This window comes from Pseudophryne corroboree, chromosome 7 (assembly GCF_028390025.1).
Source record: "Pseudophryne corroboree isolate aPseCor3 chromosome 7, aPseCor3.hap2, whole genome shotgun sequence".
Classification (NCBI taxonomy): Eukaryota; Metazoa; Chordata; class Amphibia; order Anura; family Myobatrachidae; genus Pseudophryne; species Pseudophryne corroboree.
This window is the reverse complement of record NC_086450.1, coordinates 97,377,320-97,401,296: the sequence shown is the minus strand read 5'-3', so window position 1 is coordinate 97,401,296 and position 23,977 is coordinate 97,377,320. Positions and strand designations below refer to the sequence as shown.

The following is a 23,977-nucleotide window of genomic DNA, read 5'->3' as shown; positions in this document are numbered from 1 at the left end:
AGATAACTGGCATGGGTTAAATACATACATATAGCCTCAATGGCTATATGTGATGTATTCTTTTGCCATAAAGGTATTAAATATTGCTGCCCAGGGCGCCCCCAGCAGCGCCCTGCACCCTCCGTGACCGCTTGGTGTGAAGTGTGTGACAACAATGGCGCACAGCTGCAGTGCTGTGCGCTACCTTCATGAAGACTGAAGAGCCTTCTGCCGCCTGTTTCCGGACCTTCAATCTTCAGCATCTGTAAGGGGGGTCGGCGGCGCGGCTCCGGGACGAACCCCAGGGTGAGACCTGTGTTCCGACTCTCTCTGGAGCTAATGGTGTCCAGTAGCCTAAGAATCCAATCCATCCTGCACGCAGGTGAGTTGAAATTCTCTCCCCTAAGTCCCTCGATGCAGTGAGCCTGTTGCCAGCAGGACTCACTGAAAATAAAAAACCTAAAAACTTTTTCTAAGCAGCTCTTTAGGAGAGCCACCTAGATTGCACCCTGCTCGGACGGGCACAAAAACCTAACTGAGGCTTGGAGGAGGGTCATGGGGGGAGGAGCCAGTGCACACCACCTAATCCTAAAGCTTTATTTTTGTGCCCTGTCTCCTGCGGAGCCGCTATCCCCCCATGGTCCTGACGGAGTCCCCAGCATCCACTTAGGACGTTAGAGAAAAAAGATGCCCCTCACACGCACAATCACAGCCCCTCTGCTACTCCAAGTAAGAGACCCTCTCACTCACTCACAAGGTCAGCACCTTGCAGAAGTTTAATGCTATTGCAAATATGTGTGTTCCTGACTGCGTATTATAAAACTCACCTTTTTCTGTATTCTAACTCACCTTCTGCTGATTCCAACTCACATACACTTACAAATCCAAGCTACACTTTGAAATATAAGCTCCCTTGGATCACAAAAGATTACACGTGTATCCAATGTTCTTTGTACAAGTATCAGTCTCCAGTTCGTTCCCTGATTACAAGTATCAACTTTTCAGGTTAGAGTTAGCTGCTTACGTGTCCCGTTTTACCGCTGCTAAGGTGTCCGTGTAGCAGGACTTCTACTCTTCAGCTGTTTGTCAGCGGTAGCGGTACTGTGGTCTGCCGGCAGACTCTCGCTGCTGCTCCGTGGTTCCGTTTCCCCGTGTGCAGGGCGGGATCGATTTTTCAGCAATCAACGTTTCACCTAGTAAATAGTAATAGGCTTCCTCAGGATGGCTGCATAATCGATCTACAGCCCACTGCTATATTTATATTTAAGGCTGCAGTGGTGATTTTACTTCCGCCCTTAGTAAAAATGGTGATCTCCTTTCTTTTGCCCATAGACACATTTGAACCTTAACAAATCATTACAAAACAGACATAACACACACAAAACAACATTTACGTGTATATTATTTGGGATCCGGTCTGAAGATCGACACTGTCTAGGTCGACCACTATAGGTCGACAGGCACTAGGTCAACAGGGTTGGAAGGTCGACAGGGTTTCTAGGTCAACATGTGCTAGGTCGACAGGTCAAAAGGTCGACATGAGTTTTTCACATTTTTTTTTCTTTTAACTTTTTCATACTTAACGATCCATGTGGACTACGATTGGAACGGTAATCTGTGCCGAGTGAAGCGAGGCACCATGCCCGAACGCGAACCATGCGAGGGGACACGGTGCACTAATTCGGCTTCCCGGTCACTGTACACAGAAAACACAAAAAAGTAATAAAAAATCATGTTGACCTTTTGACCTGTCGACCTAGCACATGTCAACATAGAAACCATGTTGACCTTCCAACCCTGTCGACCTAGTGACTGTCGACCTATAGTGGTCGACCTAGACACTGTCGATCTAATGATCCACACCCATATTATTTGTAGTGGATTAAGAGAATATACATATATCTATACACATATAATTTATTATACTCTGATTCGTGCGGATGTATATCATATGGGGAGCACGTTATTTTCTTACTATATATTTCTTTTGATATGAGACCCTGTGCATATCCTGTAGTGGGATAGGTAGTATACCAACTATCTGTTCCATAGCAGCAACTAGCTCAGTGTCGACATGAGTTTTTCACATTTTTTTTTTCATTTTGTAAACTTTTTCATACTTTACGATCCATGTGGATTACAACCGTGCCCAAAGCATGGCATATGGTGCACTAATTGGGGTACCCGTCATTCTACGTAGAAAACGACACCAAAAAAATGTGAAAAACTCATGTCAACCTTTTCCCACGTCGACCTACTTACTGTTGACTAATAGTGGTCGACCTAAGTCTATTCTATCTAACATACCACACCAACGCAATCACGTGGCCGCAGCTCCCTAACACCAGGTAACAACTAGCTCCTAGCCACTGCCAGTGTGCCAGCCACTCAGTATTAGACCATAGGTACCTAATGCAACCCCGGCACTAACCGCTGATTGGAAAGGATTAACCCCGTGTTCTCCTCCGACCTCTGTGATTGGCCACATGCCGCAGCACGGAGCTCCCCCGTGTTATTGGTGAGCTCCTTCCCCTCGTGCTTACTTCTGACGGATACGATTGGATGGGAGGAGCAAGATGGCGCTGGTTGTTTATTCTGGCGACCACGGTCCTGATCGCGCTGTGCTGGCTGTGATTGGCCGGAGCCGGAGAAGCACGTAACAGTCTCCTCTCACCTCCTAGCTGCATCCTTGAACCGGGAGAGGACACTGCCGGCACAGTGGTGTGCCAGGCCCATGGGGACAGGAAGCTCGCCTCACTGATGTGGCAGTAAAGGGGGTGTGTGACTGGCCCCTAGGGGCCCCCAATCTGTCACAGGATGCGGCTACTCAGGGCCCTGATGAGACAGGCTACCGTACCCGGGCTTGTGGATTACTATTCCAAGTTCTCCCCGTCCCCCCTCTCCATGAAGCAGTTCCTGGATTTCGGTGAGTTGGGTGCAGACCCCATGGGGCCCTAGTCAGACATGCTGATATGGCTTCCTCCCTCTGCCTGCCAATATGACATTCATTGCACAGCTTCCAGAGGAGCAGCCTGGCACCACTGGTATAGGTCAGTGCGGTATAAATAGCCAGCAATGCATTGCCAGGGTCTGATCTGTGAAGGGCAACAAATCCCTGTGCCCCTGGCTGATCTGCGCCAGGCGCTGCTGCACAGCTTAAGCTAGCACCATGTAGTGTAAGGGGGAAATTTATCAAGCTTTGGAGGAAGCTGCTACTTGAAATAACATAAGCTTTATCTCTCTCCAGGGCTTGATACATCTCCCCTCCAGTGAGGTACAGAACTAGGAAGCAACAAAAAAAAAAAATGGAAAAAAAAAACATTTCTTATATAATGTGTGTGTATGGAATGATGTGGCCCCTTTCTGCCTTGCGCACAACTCAGAATCACGCCCATAGTATTCATGTGTTTCTGTTGTTATTGTTAAACTGAGCTCTTATATGATTGGGGCTCACATGAAAGCTGTGAGAAGGCGCTGCCTACTGTACTGGTGACATATTTTAATGCCATTGTTTTCTTAAAACCACCCACTAAGCTGTATTTGGCCTTAAGGGCCCCATACACTAGAACAATTATGCCCGCTTTCAGCCCAATTCGGGCATTCGGTCCGATATATTGGGTGAAATCGGGCATTTTGGCTCTGTATCTGATCCGATCCGATGCGCGGCCCCGTGAGCATCGGATCAGATCCTCCAGATTGAATGTGCTGCACATTCAATCTGGTCCGACCCCGCAGGCGTGGCTGGGATCACCCAAGATACATTGTATGCAAAAGGACAGCATACGATGTATCTTGGGCGATCCTGCCGCCCGGGAGGCTGCCGGGGTGATCGCCTGCGACATGTCAGATGGATATGTCGCAGTAGTGTATGGGGCCTTTAGTTGTGACTGCAGTGAGAAATGTTACCGTTAGCTGTGGACTGTGGATACACTTTGTGCCTTTTCAGTTATTTGTTATTAAGTAAAGAAAAATGAAGCATGCAATAAAATGGTGCAAGTGAGGAAGTTTAGCACGATTGTCTGGACGGGTCTGGGACTCAGGGTCGACAACAAAAAGGTCGACACACCTTAGGTCAACGCCAATTGGTCAACACACCTTAGGTTGACATGGACAAAAGGTCGACAGGAACAAGGTCGACATGGAAAAAGGTCGACATGAGTTTATGTGTGTGTTTTTTGTGTCGTTTTCTTCGCAGAGTGACCGGGAACCCCAATTAGTGCACCGCGTCCCCTCGCATGGCCCGCTTCGCTCGCCATGCTTCGGGCATGGTGCCTTCGCTCCGCTTCGCTCGGCACAGATTACCGTTCCAATCGTAGTCCATGTGGATCGTTAAGTATGAAAATGTTCGAAAAAAGAAAAAAAAACATAAAAAACTCATATTGACCCTGTTCCATGTCGACCCTGTTCCATGTCGACCCTGTTCCATGTCGACCTTGTTCCATGTCGACCTTTTGTCCATGTCGACCTAAGGTGTGTCGACCAATTGGCGTCGACCTAAGGCGTGCAACCTTTTTGTTGTCGACCTGGAGTCCGGATACCGTCTGGATGACTCCTTCAATCAGATATCAGCCCATACAACATATTTAATGACAAGGTTCCCTTCTCCCAGTTAGCAAAACGTTGGGGTTCTATGGTACAGAATCTCTGTGCTGGTACATGCACCTTCAGTGCTCTTCAGCATATCCACCTGCTACCGCAATCTTGCAGTACCTATCTATCAATCTATCGGGGGGAAAAAGAGACTGCAGGGTTAGGAGGATGGATGGTAAGCTAGAAAGGAAAAAAAAATAGTGTTAAGGGCATGCTCAAAGATGATAGGTTAGATGAATGTCTAATGGAGCTCAGGAGGGCTGTTCAGGAGTTAAAGGGCCTACACACTGGGCGATGTTTTCGACCATCATTATTATCGATCAACGATATTATCTATGGTAGATTTTTACTACACACTGGACGATATCGATGGTCAGTTTGGACGATATGAGAGTTCATACATCTATATCGTCCAAATTGACTGTCATGTATCAACGACGATCGATTGCAGGCACGCGCTTCGTTCATCGTTGATGCATCCACACTGAAAGATATGAACGATTTATCGTTCATTTATGAATGATATAGTTCATGTCTTTTAATATCGTCCAGTGTGTAGGCCCCTTAAGAAGCAGCTCATGAGAAATCCTGAATGCAAGTGCGGTGATCAGGGAGGAGGCGAGGTCCCCTGTGGGAAGTAGTTAATATCCCGGTGGTCAGAATACCGACACTGGGATCTCGGCGGTGCCTAGCAGAGGGTAGAACAATGAGGCGGGCAGTCAATTGCTTAGCAGCTCTCTACAGATGAGCGCCCTAGAGGAGAAAATGATGTAGCTGTGGCAGGACACGGATTCTTCCCAGAGGTTCCTGGGAGGGGCCCTGCACATCGGTTCCCCCACCAGTCTGCTATGTCGGAGAAATGTGGTTACCATGCAATTAAATATTCATATGAATGGATATCTTATTACAATACAATTTTGCGATTTGTATTATCGACATGCATGATGTTCACCAATCACCCTAATTTAAATCTTTTCAGCCTTCTACTAGTAAATGAAAATGAATTATACAGGATATATATGTTAGGAAAGCAATTATTATATAGTTGAGCCAGGCAAGGTACACGACCCAGCTTTTATGTACTGAAGGCAGTGGGCCTCATTCTGAGTGGGGTGCTGCTGCGACAGTGCTGCATCTCTTGCCATAGTCGTGCCTTCAACTTCTTTTGCTAATGCTAGTGTGAGATCTTCTTCTGGTTTACAGCCGTGCGTCTGAGTGCTCTACAGCTCTGCAGTTTTAACCATCACAAGCACCATCGGGACTTAGACTAGGCCCCATGCTAGGTGCAGATTCTCTGTCACAACATGTACGAGATCAGGCATGTGAGTCCAAATCCACAGCTGAACCATGCCTGTGACACTGCCATACCATGCCCATCAGGCGGAACATCTTTGTGTGCCTAAATAGCCACCTGCCACTCACTGACCAGGGACGCCCAATATATCCTAGAGACCGTGCAACTCGGTCTATTCTGGAGCTCTGTGTGCACACACTGTGGGACACATGCTCCATCCGGCCTTTTAGGGAGATATACACTGTGGCCGGAGAGCCCCAGCCACGAGGAGAATGGCCGCCGGCGGCACTGAAGGGGTTAACCCCTAGTGCCCGGCGCCATTCTACAGGACAATGGGCGCTTGGCGCCATATTTAAAAAGTACTGGGCGCTAGGCGCCGTGTTTCTAAAATATGTATAAAAATGTTTTACAGGCTGTATTTAAACTGTGCCGTGGTCCCGGACCCCTCCGGAGACCACGGCAGTGAGGACAGCTCCCCGGCGCGCTCAGCAGAGTGTGCGCGCCGGGGGAGAGGAGGCAGCCGCTGACCGCCGGAGTCCGGGAGCTCCGCTCCCGGCAGCGGTCAGTGTAGCCCCGGGCGCACTGGAGTGTGCGCGCCGGGGAGAAGGGTGAGCGCTGCGGCTGGGAGCTCGGCTCCCGCTGCAGTGCTCTCTGTGAGAGCCGCCGCTGGGGGCCGGGAGCTCTGCTCCCAGCGCCTCAGCCCAGCACGGGTGGCCAGCCGCAGCAGCCGGGACGGACGTCCCGGGCTGCTAGTCGGCGAGGGGGGTGCGCTGCAGCCCGGCTCCCCGCCGGACGCTGCAGCGAGGCCACAAGACAGGCGCCGCTCAGGGGGGACCGGGCTAGCCGGCTCCCTAGCGGTGTGGGGGCAATTAGGTTGCCCAGCAGGATGGTGAGCGCTGGGGTCCGGGAGCTACGCTCCCGGCGCCTCAGCGCTGAAACAAAGCCAGAGTCACGGCGGCCAGGACAAGTGTCCCGGGCCGCCGGGCTTAGGTACAGGGGGGTGCGCCGCTGCGTGCGGCGAGGCCACTGGTTAGTGCCACCCTGGGGGGACAGGGAGAGCCAGCTCCCTGGAACCCCAGAGGCAGAAAAGCAGGCTGGAGGATGGGGGAAGCCAGCCCCATACCTCCAGCACTGAGAGGGAGAGCCCTAGCAGCCAGGCTGCAGGGCTAGGGAAGCACAGCAGTTAAATAAAACATTGTGTAAAATAAGGACATACAGTGTGTTGTAAGGCACTGCAGTGCCTGAGTATGTAGAGTCTGTGCAGGGCACAGGCTCAGTGTATAGTACAGGGAAATGTACAGTGTGGTTTAAAATGTAATGTATTTAAAGATAAAATGCACTTACTTGATTGTGTGTCCCAGGAGGGGGGAATCCATAGCTGTGCAGGCTGATGGATTCTCCCAGACCTTTTCCCTAAAAACGGAATGCTTTCCCATCCAGCCTCACAGTTCCAATGGGGACAGGGAGAAAGAGAAGCAGCTTAGCTATAAGACAAGCTGAGTGGTTTCTTGGAGCTCCATGGAGATCAGCCGTAGTGGACCAGAGACCTGGACCGGGGAGCCAGGCTACCCAGCTCTGGAGCCCGAATCCAGGCTGCAGGCAGTGAGAAGGGGTCCCGGGCAGGTTTCTGGAAGTCGGTTTAGGAGGGAAAAACCTCCCCCCAGCCAGACTGAACGGCACCGTGGGAGTATCCTGCTCTCCCAGATGGGAGAGACAAAGGAGACCGACCACTCCCCACTGTCCATTGGGGACAATGTTGTGTGTGCATGAGACCAGAGCATGCACAGCTCATGGGTAAACATTGATTGGTTGTACACCACAGGGCGGGCTTACCCCCTGTGGTAAGGGGTCTTGGAGAGGGATAAAAGGAGGGCAGTTGGCCCATAGGATTGTGTATTGTAACATCTTCTTCTGCTGAAACATCTTGATTGTATGCTGTTGCCCCTAGCAATAGGGAGGAGCCTTTTTAAAGGTTATTTGAGCAATAAACACCTTTGCCTCAAGAAGACTGCTTCATCTTGTGACCAACAGGGTTAGGCCAAACCTAGCCCCGTCCTCCGGCTGTCCAGGGAAGCACCTGACGTCTCCAAGCTCCGCCTTCCGCCAGCTACCGGTAGAGGCCTAGCAAGTGGCTAGTGGGGATTCGTCGACACCACACAGGTGTGGTAAAGCAGTGCGTCGGCACATACAGAGCAGAACCGTGGTTCCAAACGCCACGGCAGGTTAGGAGTTTGGTGGTGGCAGCGAGAACCCGCCCACAGCGTAGTGGGTGGAGTCAGTAACAGGCGGTTACTGACGGTAAGCGGGAATCCCCTATGTGGTCAGGCCTCGTGCGGCTTGACCTTCCATTCTGTGCGCAGTCAACGGGACGCGGAAGCTGCGAGTGCTTCCGTACGGTATCGTCCTGTCACAGAAATTGGTGGCATAGTGGTGGGATAATCCCAGGCGGCTTTTCATCACCCGATTGGAGAAGCCGAGTTACTCAGGAGAGGAGTAACTGCAGCGCAGGAGAACGCACAAGATGGCGGAATTCAGCGGAATGTCCAAGGAGGATCTGGAGATCGTATGCCAGGGGAAGGGTGTGGAAATCCCTTTCAACGCGTCCAGGAGCGTCATGCAGGCGGCGCTCAGGAGCTGGGAGGAGTCTCAGGTGGAGGTGGAAAACACTGACGGCGTCAGCATCGCAGAGGACGACCCAACAGTGGACCTTCGCACAGGACCGGTGAGATCCACAAGCCCCGCCCTCTCTCACAACAGCCATATTTCCCAGCAATCCCTAGCAGGGCCAGGATCCCAACGTCCCAGGGGGGGCGACCCGGATACCCTAGCAGATCGGCTAGCGGAATTGGGGGAAAGGGCAACGGAGCAAGAACGCATGCTTGTCATTCGGATGTGGCATGCGGAGCGGGCATCACAGGCCGTGGTACCCCGGGAGCCGTTGTCAGCTGTTGTACACAGATCAGGACGAGTTCAGTTTGCCAAGTTTGCAGACAGTGATGGGGACATTGATGGACATTTGCAAGTTTTTGAAAGGACTTGTAAACTACACGATCTACCCAAGTCAGAGTGGGTGAGACACCTTGTGCCCACTCTGCATGGAGAGGCCTTGGAGGCCTATCGAGGAGTGGCGACGGAGGACTGTGGGAACTACGACGAAGTCGAGAAGGCCCTCCTCCAGCGATTCTTCATCACTCCCGAGTCTTACAGGAAGAAATTCAGAGACTTGCCTAAGAATCCTAGCAGCACCCATGAGCAGTTTGCCACCCAGCTGCGGCAGTACGTGGTGAAGTGGGTGAAGGATTCGGAAGCCACTACATGGGACGCACTGATCGACCTGATCTGCAGGGAGCAGTTCTACCGCAGGTGCGCCCAAGAAGTGAAGGAGTGGGTGCTAGATCGGGAGCCACCCAGCTTAAAAATGGCTGCCCAATTAGCCGACAAATATGTGGCAATTCGGCCACGGGGGCAGAAGCGCCCCGCCAGCAGCCAGCTCCAACAGACTGTACCACCAAGGGGACCACCCTCTTCAGCTCATCAACCCCAAAGACAAGCATCCTCCAACCCGGGTGCTCTTGGCCAGCAACCGCACCGCAGCGTCCCTGCAACTGATCAGAGATCATCGGTGCCACGACTGGAGAAGAAGTGCTACGGCTGTGGGAAAATCGGACATCTGAGGATGAACTGTCCTGCATCCCAAGCACCCCAGACTCGTGCCCCAAATCCGAGTGCTGGAGCCCGGATCGCTTGTTTGACGAGAGGAGATGAGCCTACAGAGACTGTTCCCCCTCCAGTCAGTCCGATGGAGTGTGGCGAGAGACAGGTGCACTCTGCGGAGAGAGTCACCTGCATGGCCAAACAGCCCCTACACAACATGTGGAGGCACCTGCAGCCGGTCCACGTGGGACCCCTGCAGGGGGAAGGCCTAAGAGACTCTGGGGCCTCAATCACTGTGGTGAGCCCCCACCTTATAGATCCTGCTGCAGTATTGCAGGGTCGCACTGCCACGATCACCCTGGCAGAAGGAACAGAAAAAGCGGTTCCCATGGCAAGAGTCTACCTGGACTGGGGAGCTGGACCCGAGTTGCGAGAAGTTGCCGTCATGGATGGTCTCCCAACTGATGTGGTCCTAGGAAATGATCTGGGTGGTGGGATCGTCACTATGTTTGTTGGCGCCATTCCCCGGAGTCAAGTTCCAAAACCACCATTGACATCAGCTACTCCAGCACCGCCCAGCCCAGAGGAAAAGACTACAGCTGCTAGACAACTGCCAGCACAGCCAACCACAGCATCAACCAGCCCAGAGGAAAAGATTACAGCGGCTAGATCAGCACATCGACCCCGCATGCCTTTTGCCTCTGGTATGCCTACGTCCCCTAGCAACGCAGAGGATGTCGGTTCCAGCTCGTGTGATCCTGTGGGGGTGCCCAATGATGTTCCTGACCCAAGTGGTTTGCCAACTCCGGCGGTGAGTATGAGAAACCACATTGACTTTTCCATGACTGACCCCTACCAGACTGACCCTAGTAGTCCCCCCCTAGATCCCCCTGTAGAGTGTCCCAATTTAGGAGAGATTGAGGGCCACAGGCAGGAGTTTAGGGAGGCTCAACTCTCTGACCCATCCCCGAAAGGCATGAGGCGCCACTCTGGCAGCGGCCTTGACAGGGTTGGGGCAGGAAGTTTGACCTGGCGGGAAGGGTTAAGGTACAGGGTAGCCAGGAAAGTGGGAGGGGATAGACCAGATAGGGAATGTGTCCAACTGGTCCCCTCAGGGAACGTTCCTGCGCAACCGGTGTCGGTTGCCAGCGAAACCCCTTTGGACAGCAACCCGGAGACGGACTGTACCCTGAAGTGCCTGACACAGAGCTTACCCTGGTCTGGAATGTCGGATGACGCCCAGACCAAATGTAAGGCTGGTGCCATGCGTTGGCAGCCGGGGCACTCCAGCGGTTGTGTTGTCTCTGGGCCTCTGCCCATAGGAGAACCCTTGCAGCAAGTTGCTGTGGACATAGCAGGTCCCCTACCTGTGCACCGTAGATCGGGGAAGACACACAGCCTCCCTGTAGTGGATGCCACACAGGATCCAGAGGCTGGTGGTCTGGCCGCCATCACTGTGGCACAGGTAGCGGACGAGGAGGAAGGAGTAGGCCTAGGTGACAGGGTAGGCTTCCCGAGTCATAGGTCGACAGAGGAGGATTGGAGGGCAGGTCTGACAGTAAGGGCAGACAGTTGCCAGATAGGTATGACGGAGGTGCAGTGCCTGGGGCACCATGTGGGAGGAGACAGGGGTAGGCCCAACCCAGAGGGGGTGGAGGCAACCAGAGGCTGTCCCCGACCCACATCACCCAGACCGGTACTGACCTTAGAACCTGTAAGGCCCTACGGACATGTTGTCATTGACTTTAGTCCTGTAGTGAACCCCTTGACAGAGATGGCTAGGAAGGGCATTCCCAAGTCAGTGGACTTTGCACCCGCTTGCGAGTTGGCATTCCAGTCATTGAAGAAGACTCGGGTACCCGCTCCAGTGCTGATGGCGCACATTCTTGACCAGGACTGTGTGTTACGAACTATTGCGCCACTGCACGGACTGGGAGCAGTACCGAGCCAGAAAGAGCCATATGGGCAGGAGCACCCTGTGGCCTGTTTGAGCCGTATACTGCTATGGTGGGAGGTGGGGTATGCCACAGTTGGGACACCGTGGGTGGCACTTGTTTGTAACCGGCCCCCCACCGTGGTGACTTACCACCTACCTGTTAGGTGGCTGCAACCTACCTTGGGGGAATTGGACAGACTTTTGTGGTGGAGCCTTGAACTTGGACTTCAGGTGGACTATTTGAACATTGTGCACCCACGAAGAGAGGCCCACTGCACTATGGATGAACTGTCTAGGCCAGAGCCTACACCCCCCCAGGTAGCGTCCCCTTCACCCCAACGGACTGCGGGACCAGGACCCAAATCGTTGGGACATGGGTCCCTGGTTGACCCGCTTGAATGGGGGGGAGGAGTGTGGCCGGAGAGCCCCAGCCACGAGGAGAATGGCCGCCGGCGGCACTGAAGGGGTTAACCCCTAGTGCCCGGCGCCATTCTACAGGACAATGGGCGCTTGGCGCCATATTTAAAAAGTACTGGGCGCTAGGCGCCGTGTTTCTAAAATATGTATAAAAATGTTTTACAGGCTGTATTTAAACTGTGCCGTGGTCCCGGACCCCTCCGGAGACCACGGCAGTGAGGACAGCTCCCCGGCGCGCTCAGCACAGTGTGCGCGCCGGGGGAGAGGAGGCAGCCGCTGACCGCCGGAGTCCGGGAGCTCCGCTCCCGGCAGCGGTCAGTGTAGCCCCGGGCGCACTGGAGTGTGCGTGCCGGGGAGAAGGGTGAGCGCTGCGGCTGGGAGCTCGGCTCCCGCTGCAGTGCTCTCTGTGAGAGCCGCCGCTGGGGGCCGGGAGCTCTGCTCCCAGCGCCTCAGCCCAGCACGGGTGGCCAGCCGCAGCAGCCGGGACGGACGTCCCGGGCTGCTAGTCGGCGAGGGGGGTGTGCTGCAGCCCGGCTCCCCGCCGGACGCTGCAGCGAGGCCACAAGACAGGCGCCGCTCAGGGGGGACCGGGCTAGCCGGCTCCCTAGCGGTGTGGGGGCAATTAGGTTGCCCAGCAGGATGGTGAGCGCTGGGGTCCGGGAGCTACGCTCCCGGCGCCTCAGCGCTGAAACAAAGCCAGAGTCACGGCGGCCAGGACAAGTGTCCCGGGCCGCCGGGCTTAGGTACAGGGGGGTGCGCCGCTGCGTGCGGCGAGGCCACTGGTTAGTGCCACCCTGGGGGGACAGGGAGAGCCAGCTCCCTGGAACCCCAGAGGCAGAAAAGCAGGCTGGAGGATGGGGGAAGCCAGCCCCATACCTCCAGCACTGAGAGGGAGAGCCCTAGCAGCCAGGCTGCAGGGCTAGGGAAGCACAGCAGTTAAATAAAACATTGTGTAAAATAAGGACATACAGTGTGTTGTAAGGCACTGCAGTGCCTGAGTATGTAGAGTCTGTGCAGGGCACAGGCTCAGTGTATAGTACAGGGAAATGTACAGTGTGGTTTAAAATGTAATGTATTTAAAGATAAAATGCACTTACTTGATTGTGTGTCCCAGGAGGGGGGAATCCATAGCTGTGCAGGCTGATGGATTCTCCCAGACCTTTTCCCTAAAAACGGAATGCTTTCCCATCCAGCCTCACAGTTCCAATGGGGACAGGGAGAAAGAGAAGCAGCTTAGCTATAAGACAAGCTGAGTGGTTTCTTGGAGCTCCATGGAGATCAGCCGTAGTGGACCAGAGACCTGGACCGGGGAGCCAGGCTACCCAGCTCTGGAGCCCGAATCCAGGCTGCAGGCAGTGAGAAGGGGTCCCGGGCAGGTTTCTGGAAGTCAGTTTAGGAGGGAAAAACCTCCCCCCAGCCAGACTGAACGGCACCGTGGGAGTATCCTGCTCTCCCAGATGGGAGAGACAAAGGAGACCGACCACTGTCCATTGGGGACAATGTTGTGTGTGCATGAGACCAGAGCATGCACAGCTCATGGGTAAACATTGATTGGTTGTACACCACAGGGCGGGCTTACCCCCTGTGGTAAGGGGTCTTGGAGAGGGATAAAAGGAGGGCAGTTGGCCCATAGGATTGTGTATTGTAACATCTTCTTCTGCTGAAACATCTTGATTGTATGCTGTTGCCCCTAGCAATAGGGAGGAGCCTTTTTAAAGGTTATTTGAGCAATAAACACCTTTGCCTCAAGAAGACTGCTTCATCTTGTGACCAACAGGGTTAGGCCAAACCTAGCCCCGTCCTCCGGCTGTCCAGGGAAGCACCTGACGTCTCCAAGCTCCGCCTTCCGCCAGCTACCGGTAGAGGCCTAGCAAGTGGCTAGTGGGGATTCGTCGACACCACACAGGTGTGGTAAAGCAGTGCGTCGGCACATACAGAGCAGAACCGTGGTTCCAAACGCCACGGCAGGTTAGGAGTTTGGTGGTGGCAGCGAGAACCCGCCCACAGCGCAGTGGGTGGAGTCAGTAACAGGCGGTTACTGACGGTAAGCGGGAATCCCCTATGTGGTCAGGCCTCGTGCGGCTTGACCTTCCATTCTGTGTGCAGTCAACGGGACGCGGAAGCTGCGAGTGCTTCCGTACGGTATCGTCCTGTCACATACACACACACTCTAAGTCACAGAAAATCGCCAAATTACTTGAGCATCGATATTGCGTCCGACTCAGAATGACCCCCAGTGTGTCTAATCCCAGTGCTAAGCTCTCCATTGTACAGCAAGTTGGCCTTTGCATATTTGCTTTAGGACCTTGGTGGTCATTCCGAGTTGATCGCACGTAGCAACTTTTTGCTGCTCGTGCGATCAACAAGACTCTGCCTATGGGGGAGTGTATTTTAGCATAGCAGGGCTGCGATCGCTTGTGCAGCCCTGCTATGCTAAAAAAGTTTCCTGCAAAACAAGACCAGGGTCAGACTTACTTACCCTGTGCGACGGATCCAGCGACGAAGGTCCCGGGATTGACGTCAGACATCCGCCCTCCAAACGCCTGGACACGCCTGTGCTCTGATCTCCACGCCCGGAAAACGGTGAGTAGACGCCCTGGAACGCCTCTTCCCTGTCAATCTTCTTGCGATCGCGCTAGCGATCACTTTCTTCTTTGTTCTGGCCGCTGCTCGCCGGGCAACGGCACGCTTGCACATTGTGGCCGCCGCGCATGCGCTGTTCTGACCCGTTTGCACCGCAGCGAAGAACGGCTGCGTGCGAACGGGACGGAATGACCCCCCCCTTGTGCACTGCTTTTTCAGCTCTGATTCTCACAGCATTATTCCCCAGTGCCGCTGTCTGTATCATAAGCTACAGTTTTATTATTGCTAATGTACCAGTTGTATGTGTAGGAATGCATGGTTATATGTATAGATCTGAAAGTATATATTTGTTTGCTCCCTAGGATCTGTCAATGCTTGTGAAAAGATATCATTTAAATTTTTACGGCAAGAATTACCTGTGCGATTAGCGAATATAATGAAAGAAATAAATTTGCTGCCGGACAACCTCCTAAAGATGCCTTCCATTAAGCTGGTGCAGAGCTGGTAAGTGTCATACAGTGCAATGATACCGCAAGCTGCTTGATTTAATATAAGGGATCTTAACAGCTAGGCCTTGGTCCAAACCATATAGTGTGGGTTCCTGAGATCCTCCCTTTGTAAATATATGGTATAATTTTAATAATGTAGTACGACCCAAGAGATGGTGAGATAATAAATTCGAATTGTTATCAGTTTACATTTACTTATTGGGTATGTTAGGTAGATTAGACTTAGGTCGACAGTGTCTAGGTCGACCGCTATTGGTTGAGAGTAAGTAGGTCGACAGGGACTCTAGGTCGACATGTACTAGGTTGACATGAGCTGTTTTACTTTTTTTTTTTTGGTGTCATTTTCGCCGTACATTTTTTTTGGTGTCGTTTTCGCCGTACAGTGACCGGGAACCCCAATTAGTGCACCGTGTCCCCTCGCTTTGCTCGCCAAACAGTGACTAAGGCGACACAAGCATTAGGTCAACATCCAGTTTAAAAAAAAAAAATTGGTATCGTTCTCTTTGCAGAGTGACCAGGATCCTAATTACTGCACCGTTTCCCCTCGCATGGCGAGCGAAAGGTGCCTCGCTCCGCTACCACTGCGCTCGGCACAGGTTACCGTTCCCAATTGTAGTCAACGTGGATCGTAAAGTATTTTAAACTCATGTTGACCTAGAGTCCCTGTCGACCTACTTACTGTCAACCAATAATGGTCAACCTACTTACTGTTGACCTAAATACCGGATCCCTTATTTATTATTGCATCATTACATTGCAAACAGCTTAGTGCCAGTGTGAATGTAGACTTGTAGACCTGGTTCTCGGTAGCTTTCCGTTTACAGTAAGATCAGAAACATGTCTCTCCAGTAGGAATGCTTTTCTTTTTTAAGGTATATTAGGGAACATTGACAACTGGTATTGACAATATTAGTGGCATTGCTATATAGCGTCGGTTTTACTTGATGGCCGTTTCAGCTAATATGTATTCTCTGCATGTGAATTACAATGACATTCGAGTTCCTGGCAGATGCACTGCAGAGGTGGCGACCGGAAAGGAGAACTTTCTCAGTTGGCCTGGCTACAGGGATTTGTCCAGCCCAGTCTATAAGCGAATGTGCTTTATTTCATTGCAGGTATGTTCAGAGCTTCCAGGAGATAGTCGATTTTAAAGACACAAACGCAGAGGACCCAGGAACAGTCAGACGGTGAGTATGTTATAGTGTGCACTGATACGTTGAACAGATCAGGGAATTGCACATTTTGGCATTCATTACTATGTATAAAATAATATATGGGTTGGGTATGGTATGTCGACCTTTATCATGTAGACAGTGATAAAATGTTGACATATTTAAATGTCAACATATCATCCCTGCTGGACAAGTGGGGACTTATCTTCTCCCAAAGGCTGCAGCTGTGTCTTCCGGGTCTCAGCGGTCATGTGACTGTCAGACCTCCAATCCTCCATCCCTTATTCGAACCTCTCCCTCTAGTGCCTAACCCTAACCTCCCTACCCCCCGCAGCCTAACCCTTCCTTATATATAAAATTATAGTTTAAAGGACATCTTGCCATAAACTTTATGATGTGCATCCATAATTTGGTGAAACAAAAAAAAAAAATCTGGCTAATTTGTTTTGTATTGAACATAAGGGCCACAAAAATAACCTGGAGGCTCAAGTCTATAAGATGTGTGTAATAACCAAACAAAACTTTTCAAAAACTAGTCTGCGTTTCACTAATGCACGTGACGAAAAAGAGTGAGGACTCGCCAAACAGTCTTGCTTACATAAGCTTATCTTGTTTATATTAGCTTATCATGTTCTCCATGCTCCGGACTTCTAGATATAAACAATACATGTTCATGCGCTTATCCATGAACAACAATCCGTATTGTAAATCGGATGTATGAAATTGTATTGCAGAAGCCTAATTTTGTGTCCTGCTGCAATGTATGGCAGAAGATAGCCACTTCCATAACTTAACCAGTATTTTGCCGATATGTTGGCTACTAAAGGCTGCAACACTGTTTTTCATAAGTTTTGCAGAAACCGTGACCACCATCAGGAATCGGCACAATGATGTCATCCCAACCATGGCTCAGGGCGTGGTGGAGTATAAGGACAGCTTTGGCGTTGATCCAGTGACATCTCAGAACGTGCAGTATTTCTTGGATCGCTTCTATATGAGTCGCATATCAATAAGAATGCTGCTTAATCAGCATAGTAAGTAAGGTCCAGTCACTGACTGTAGAATAAGTGTGCAGATTGAGTTTCCTTAGGAGCATTTGCTACAATGTAAAGAAAATGAGATTTGTTTACTACAGAATGTTTATGTATCCGTGCACACAAAGCTGGAGCTTGCATAACTCACTAATTGCTATGCGCAGGGGTTACGTAATAGTGTATTTAAAAGGAAAAAAAAATGTGCATGAGAATACATTCATAAAATTGACATGCTTTTGTAAGCTGTAAGCTAGTGCTGTGCTTCATGTGTTAATCATTAGGTCAACCCCAAAAGGTAGACATGGACAAAAGGTCAACACAGAAAAGAAAGTTGACATGGTGTCTTTTACTCCATCCAACCACTGGGAACCAAAATTAGTGTACCGCTTCGCTTGCCATGCTTTGGGCAAGGGTACTATTCCCAATCGTAGTCCACGTATGAAAGGGTATGTCAACCCTTTATACGTATGTCAATGTATGAAAAGGTTGAAAAAAATTGTGAAAAACTCATGTTGACCATTTGCTGTGTCGCCCTATGCTTATCGACCATTAGTGGTTGACCTTTTGATTGTCGACCTAAATACCGGATACCCTGTGCTTCACCTCAGTAGGGATGGGGAAGCTGTTCTAGGGGAGAGGAGAGAAGGCTGGAGCTTATATTAAACTAGGAACTGGGGGAAGGATGACGATATGGGCCCAAGGCATTGGAATGACAGCAAGTCGCAAAACATACAGAAATGAGAAAACCTAGAGCACAATAAGCATACTGTTGGGTTGGTACAGACATTTTGTGTAATAAACTCCCAAGGTTGTATATTCCACCCATCATAGGTACCAGTCGAGGCAGCCATCCTGGGCACGCTACGTAGTATTACCCTGGGAGGCCTCGGGAATCCAAGATGGTGCTGGCAGCTTGCACCACATCAGCGGCCAGGCTGAATGGCTCAATGTGGGCTCCATGCTGTCTGCCGAGGGGGGAGAGGAACTCCTGCATTGGGGTCTGCTTACCGGGTGTCTTCTCTGGAATATACCCTCCGAAGGCCACTGGGTATCCTCTCCAGGCCGCATCTCAGGAAGGCAGTGGGCAGGGCCAGGTTTCTGGCAGGGGTACACAATGTTGCTGGCGGTGGGCAGCTTTGGACGGGTGTGGTATTGAAGGTTGACCACATTTAGGTCGACAGGGATTCTAGGTCGACAGGGTCTCCAGGTCTACATGGTCTAGGTCAAGAGGTCTTTTTTGGTGTTGTTTTCGCAATGTGTCCCCTTGCATGGCTCACCGTTCCCAGTCGTAGTCCACGTGGATCGTAAAGTATGAAAAAGTAAACAAAAAATTTTTTTTGTGTGTGAAAAACTCATGTCGACCTTTTGGCCTGTCGACCTAGAGACCCTGTCGCCTTAGTTATTGTCAACCAATAATGGTCAACCTAAGTCTTGTCGACCTAGAGACCGGATACCGCTTTGGATGGCGGTGCTGAGGCCATGCATGGTGTTGTGCTTTGGCAGATAAAAGCAGTGCAGTTCCGGTTGGCAGGCATCTCTGGCCGGCGGTGGTGAAGACCACTCCTGAAGCGGGTGCCCTGGAAGTGGTGGCAGATGAGCGCAGTGCAGTTCCGGATGTCGGTTGAGGTCACACTTCAGCTGTAATCCGGCGGCGGAGGGTTGATGGATACATGCAGAGTGGTTGCGAATTCTGGGGATGGGAGCGCTATGAGCATGCGACCATCTTCAGTCACTATCTGAGGCAGTTGTTTCAAATTGAAAAGGCTGCATAGAGAAATGTGGTCTATATTTAAGAAAATATAAAACTTGACTGAAACCGGAGTGCTAAAGATAACCAGTCTAATCCCAGCATGTTTTTTTCAAGCAGTGAAGCCAATTAAAAGTGGCCACTAAATGTTAAATCACAACAAATAATTGCAGAAGATGGCAAGTGAGATGATATTTTAAATGTTTTTGATCTTGGAATCGCAAAAGAAGTTAGCATACCAGCAAATAGATTGTGTGGCAATAGTCTACGCTCACCATTAAACATTACTCGTTTAACAGAGGAGGAGGTTCAGTTATGTTTAAGCTGAAATAAGACCGCCTAAAATCCTGGGACAGATGGCGTCCACCCATGTGTGCTATGGGAAATAAGTTCACTAATTCATAGACCACAGTTTCCAGTGACGGAACTTGTAAGCGTTGGCCCAGGGGTAAAAATATGATTTGGGCCCCCTCCTCCAGCATATTCCAGACAGTAGTGGGTGACAGGGGTACAAGGACAATGTCTTGTGAGATGTGGAGAGCAGGGGTGTACCTTGGTGGGCGCAGGAACACAGTGATCTCTGCTCTGTCTGTGATGGGGACCCCCGCCCCTTGTGCTTGCCTCAGGTTGGCACTCAATCTGGCAGACTCTGACCTCACCTGCTGTGAGCTGCCTTTAATTTACAGACATCAGAGAATCATAAAACATGTATGGCTGTCTATTAATTAGAGGCAGTATGTGGCTGTGATCATCAGCGCTGAGAGCTGGCAGGACTCCTGTTAGTCCGGCACACACAAGGTCAGCCCTGCCTCCCTAAGGTAAGGGGGGCAGGCCCCTCAGGCAGTAAGGCCCACCCTGCTCTCTACACTGGGCCATTCATCCAGCAGTGCCCAAAATGGTCTGCGTGGGGGGGGGGGGGGAATTTGCCACATTGTTCAGTACTGGTTTCCATTTCAATCCATAACATAAGACACAAATGACTGGATTCAGGCGACAAGGTATGTACGTAGGTAAAGGTTAGAAGATCATGGTTAGGTTACAACATTTTCAGATTGTTCTAAGGTAACTTAGGCTGATCCTTATGGAACCCCTTCTCCTGCTTTTTCAATGGTTTTTATGAATAACCTTGTAGCAGGACTAGAAATCAGGTTGTCTGTGTTTGCAGGTAACCCTTAGCTATGTTGGGTTGTTAACACGGAACAGATATGTAACTTGCTATATGACAAGATGAATAACTGAGCTGTGGCCTGGCAGACTAGATTTCTCTTACGTCCTAGAGGATGCTGGGGACTCCGTAAGGACCATGGGGTATAGACGGGCTCCGCAGGAGACATGGGCACTCTAAGACTTTAGATGGGTGTGAACTGGCTACTCCCTCTATGCCCCTCCTCCAGACCTCAGTTAGATCTTGTGCCCAGAGGAGACTGGATGCACTGCAGGGGAGCTCTACTGAGTTTCTCTGAAAATACTTTTGTTAGGTTTTTTATTTTCAGGGAGCACTGCTGGCATCAGACTACCTGCTTCGTGGGACTGAGTGGAGAGAAGCAGATCCACTTTCCTGGACTTTTGGGATCTGCTTCTTAGGCTACTGGACACCATTAGCTCCAGAGGGTCGGAACACAGGTGTTGTCCTCGCTGTTCATCCCGGAGCCGGGCCGCCGTCCTCCTCACAGAGCCGGAAGATAGAAGCCGGGTGAGTATATGAAGAAAGAAAACTTCAAAGGCGGCAGAAGACTCCCACACACACACACACACACACACACACACAAGGCACAGCAAGGGTTACCTCAAATAAGACTGGCACCAGTATCAGATACTGCTGAGGCAGTATATTATAAAACCCCCGCCAGTATAAAAAAAATGAGCGGGACCGAAGCCCGCCGTCGAGGGGGCGGGGCTTGATCCTCCAGCACTAACCAGCGCCATTTTCTCCACAGGCAAGCTGCAGAGAAGCTGCTCCCGGACTCTCCCCTGCTGTACAAATAACAGAGGGCAAAAACGAGGGGGGGGGGGCACATTTGGCGCAAAGTGTGTGCTGTCTCTCCAAAGGCCCTTATTGGGGGGCTGTCCCCATATTCATATATCCCAGTGTGTGTGGGGGTGTCAGTACGTGTGTGTCAGCATGTCTGAAGCGGAAGGCTCGTCTAGGGAGGATGCAGAGCAGTTGGTGGTGGTGTCTCCGTCGGCACAGCCGACACCGGATTGGTTGGATATGTGGAATGTTTTAAATGCAAATGTGGCTTTATTACATAAAAGATTGGACAAAAGAGTCCAGGGAAAAAGCAGGGAGTCAATCCATGGCTTTTACTGTGTCACAAGGCTCTTCTGGGTCTCATAAACGTCCCCTTTCCCAGATAGCAGACACTGATACCGACACGGATTCCGACTCCAGTGTCGACTATGATGATGCAGGGTTGCACCCAAGGGTGACCAAGAGTATTCATTATATGATTATTGCAATAAAAGATGTTTTGCATATCACAGAGGACCCCTCTGTCTCTGACACGAGGGTCTGCATGTTTAAGGGAAAGAAACCTGAGGTAACGTTTCCCCCATCACATGAGCTGAACGCTTTATTTGAAAAAGCTTGGGAAACTCCAGACAAGAGACTGCAGGTTCCCAAGAAAATTATTATGGCATATCCTTTCCCCTCACAGGACAGGTTACGGGGGGAATCCTCGCACACGGTGGACAAGGCTTTGACGCGCTTGTCCAAAAAGGTTGCACTGCCGTCCCCGGACATGGCAGCCCTCAAGGATCCTGCTGATCGCAGACAGGAAACTACCTTAAAATCAATCTATACGCATACGGGTGCCCTGCTCAGGCCGGCAGTAGCGTCGGCATGGGTGGGTAGCGCGATTGCAGCGTGGGCATATAACTTGTCATCGGACATTGACACCCTAGATAAAGAGTATTTTGTTGACCTTGGGTCACATTAAGGACGCAGCGTTATATATGGGAGAGGCTGCGAGAGATATTGGGCTGTTGGGTTCAAGAGCCAATGCCATGCCAGTTTTTGCTAGAAGGTCCCTGTGGACCCGTCAATGGACAGGTGATGCTGATTCAAACCTTACGTTCCCCTGCAGCAAAAGAAAACACTTGAATACCAGATGCAGTCCTTTCGGTCGCATAAGTTCAGAAAGGGTCGGGGCTCTTCCTTCCTCGGTAGAGGTAGAGGGAAAAGAACGCCAGCTATGGCTAGTTCCCAGGAACAAAAGTCCTCCCCGGCCTCTACAAAATCCACCGCATGACGCTGGGGCTCCGTTGAGGGAGTCCGCACCGGTGGGGGCACGTCTTCGACTCTTCAGCCAGGTCTGGGTTCAGTCGGATTTGGATCCTTGGGCGGTCGAAATTGTATCCCAAGGCTACAACCTGGAGTTCGAAGAGGTGCCTCCTCACCGATTTTTCAAATCTGCTTTGCCAGCTTCTCCCCCACAGAGGGTAATAGATTCAGCTGCCATACAAAAGCTGTGTCAACAGCAAGTGATTATCAAGGTTCCCCTAATACAACAGTGGAAGGGGTTTTATTCAACCCTATTGGTGGTCCCGAAGCCGGATGGCTCGGTCAGACCGATTCTGAATCTAAAATCCCTGAACCTATATTTGAAAAGGTTCAAATTCAAGATGGAATCTATCCGGGCAGTGATCTCCAGCCTGGAAGGGGGGGATTTTATGGTGTCACTAGACATAAAGGATGCATACCTTCATGTCCCCATATATCCGCCTCATCAGGCGTACCTGAGATTTGCTGTTCAGGATTGTCATTACCAGTTTCAGACGTTGCCGTTTGGGCTTTCCACGGCCCCGAGAATTTTCACCAAGGTAATGGCGGAAATGATGGTGCTCCTGCGCAAGCAAGGAGTCACAATTATCCCATACTTGGACGATCTCCTGATAAAGGCAAGATCGAGAGATCAGTTACTGAAAAGCGTGTCTCTCTCCCTGAGAGTACTACAACAACACGGCTGGATTCTAAATCTACCAAAGTCGCAGTTGGTTCCGACAACTCTGCTGTTATTTTTTTGCATGGTTCTGGACACGGACGCGAGCCTCCGAGGATGGAGAGCTGTCACACAAGGAATAATTTTTCAGGGAATATGGTCAAGCCAGGAGGCTTGTCTACACATCAATGTGCTGGAATTAAGGGCCATATACAACAGCCTACAACAAGCGGAGAATCTTCTTCGCAACCTACCCGTTCTGATTCAGTGAGACAACGTCACAGCCGTGGCTCATGTAAACCACCAGGGCGGGACAAGGAGCAGAGCAGCAATGGCAGAAGCCACCAGGATTCTTCACTGGGCGGAAAATCATGTAAGCGCTCTCTCAGCAGTCTTCATTCCGGGAGTAGACCACTGGGAAGCAGACTTCCTCAGCAGACACGATCTCCATCCAGGAGAGTGGGGTCTTCATCAAGAGGTCTTTGCAGAGTTAACAAGTCGTTGGGGACTTCCTCAAATAGACATGATGGCGTCACGCCTCAACAAAAAGCTTCGGATGTATTGTTCCAGGTCGAGGGACCCTGAGGCAGTGGCAGTGGACGCCCTAGTGACACCGTGGGTGTTTCAGTCGGTCTATGTGTTCCCTCCACTTCCACTCATCTCAAAAATATTGAGAATCATAAGACGAACAAGAGTGCAGACAATACTCATTGTCCCAGATGGGCCTCGAAGGGCCTGGTATCCAGATCTTCAGGAAATGCTAATAGAAGATCCGTGGCCTCTTCCTCCCAGGCGGGACCTGTTGCAACAGGGGCCCTGTGTGTTCCATGACTTACCGCGGTTACGTTTGACGCCATGGAGGTTGAACACCAAATCCTAGCTAGGAAAGGTATTCTGGGGGAAGTCATCCCTACTCTGATCAAAGCTAGGAAAAAAGTAACGGCTAAGCATTATCACCGTATCTGGAGAAAATATGGGTCTTGGTGTGAAGCCAAGAATGCTCCTACGGAAGATTTTCAGCTGGGTTGTTTTCTCCACTTTCTACAGACAGGAGTGGATATGGGCCTAACGTTAGGCTCCATTAAGGTGCAGATTTCAGCCTTATCTATATTCTTTCAGAA

The 23,977-nt window shown here is 51.0% G+C and overlaps 1 protein-coding gene across 1 annotated transcript in view; it reads left to right on the top strand.

Moving 5' to 3' along the window:
* The first annotated feature begins 2,567 nt into the window (after positions 1-2,567).
* The window catches only part of PDK1 (pyruvate dehydrogenase kinase 1), an 82,757-nt gene continuing 61,347 nt past the window's right edge, over positions 2,568-23,977 (top strand). Inside the window, exons 1-4 of the mRNA XM_063933458.1 lie at positions 2,568-2,905; positions 14,816-14,957; positions 16,078-16,149; positions 16,984-17,168. Coding sequence (XP_063789528.1) covers positions 2,797-2,905; positions 14,816-14,957; positions 16,078-16,149; positions 16,984-17,168 — 508 coding nt within the window. The 5' untranslated portion in view covers positions 2,568-2,796. The remainder of the gene's footprint in view (positions 2,906-14,815; positions 14,958-16,077; positions 16,150-16,983; positions 17,169-23,977) is intronic.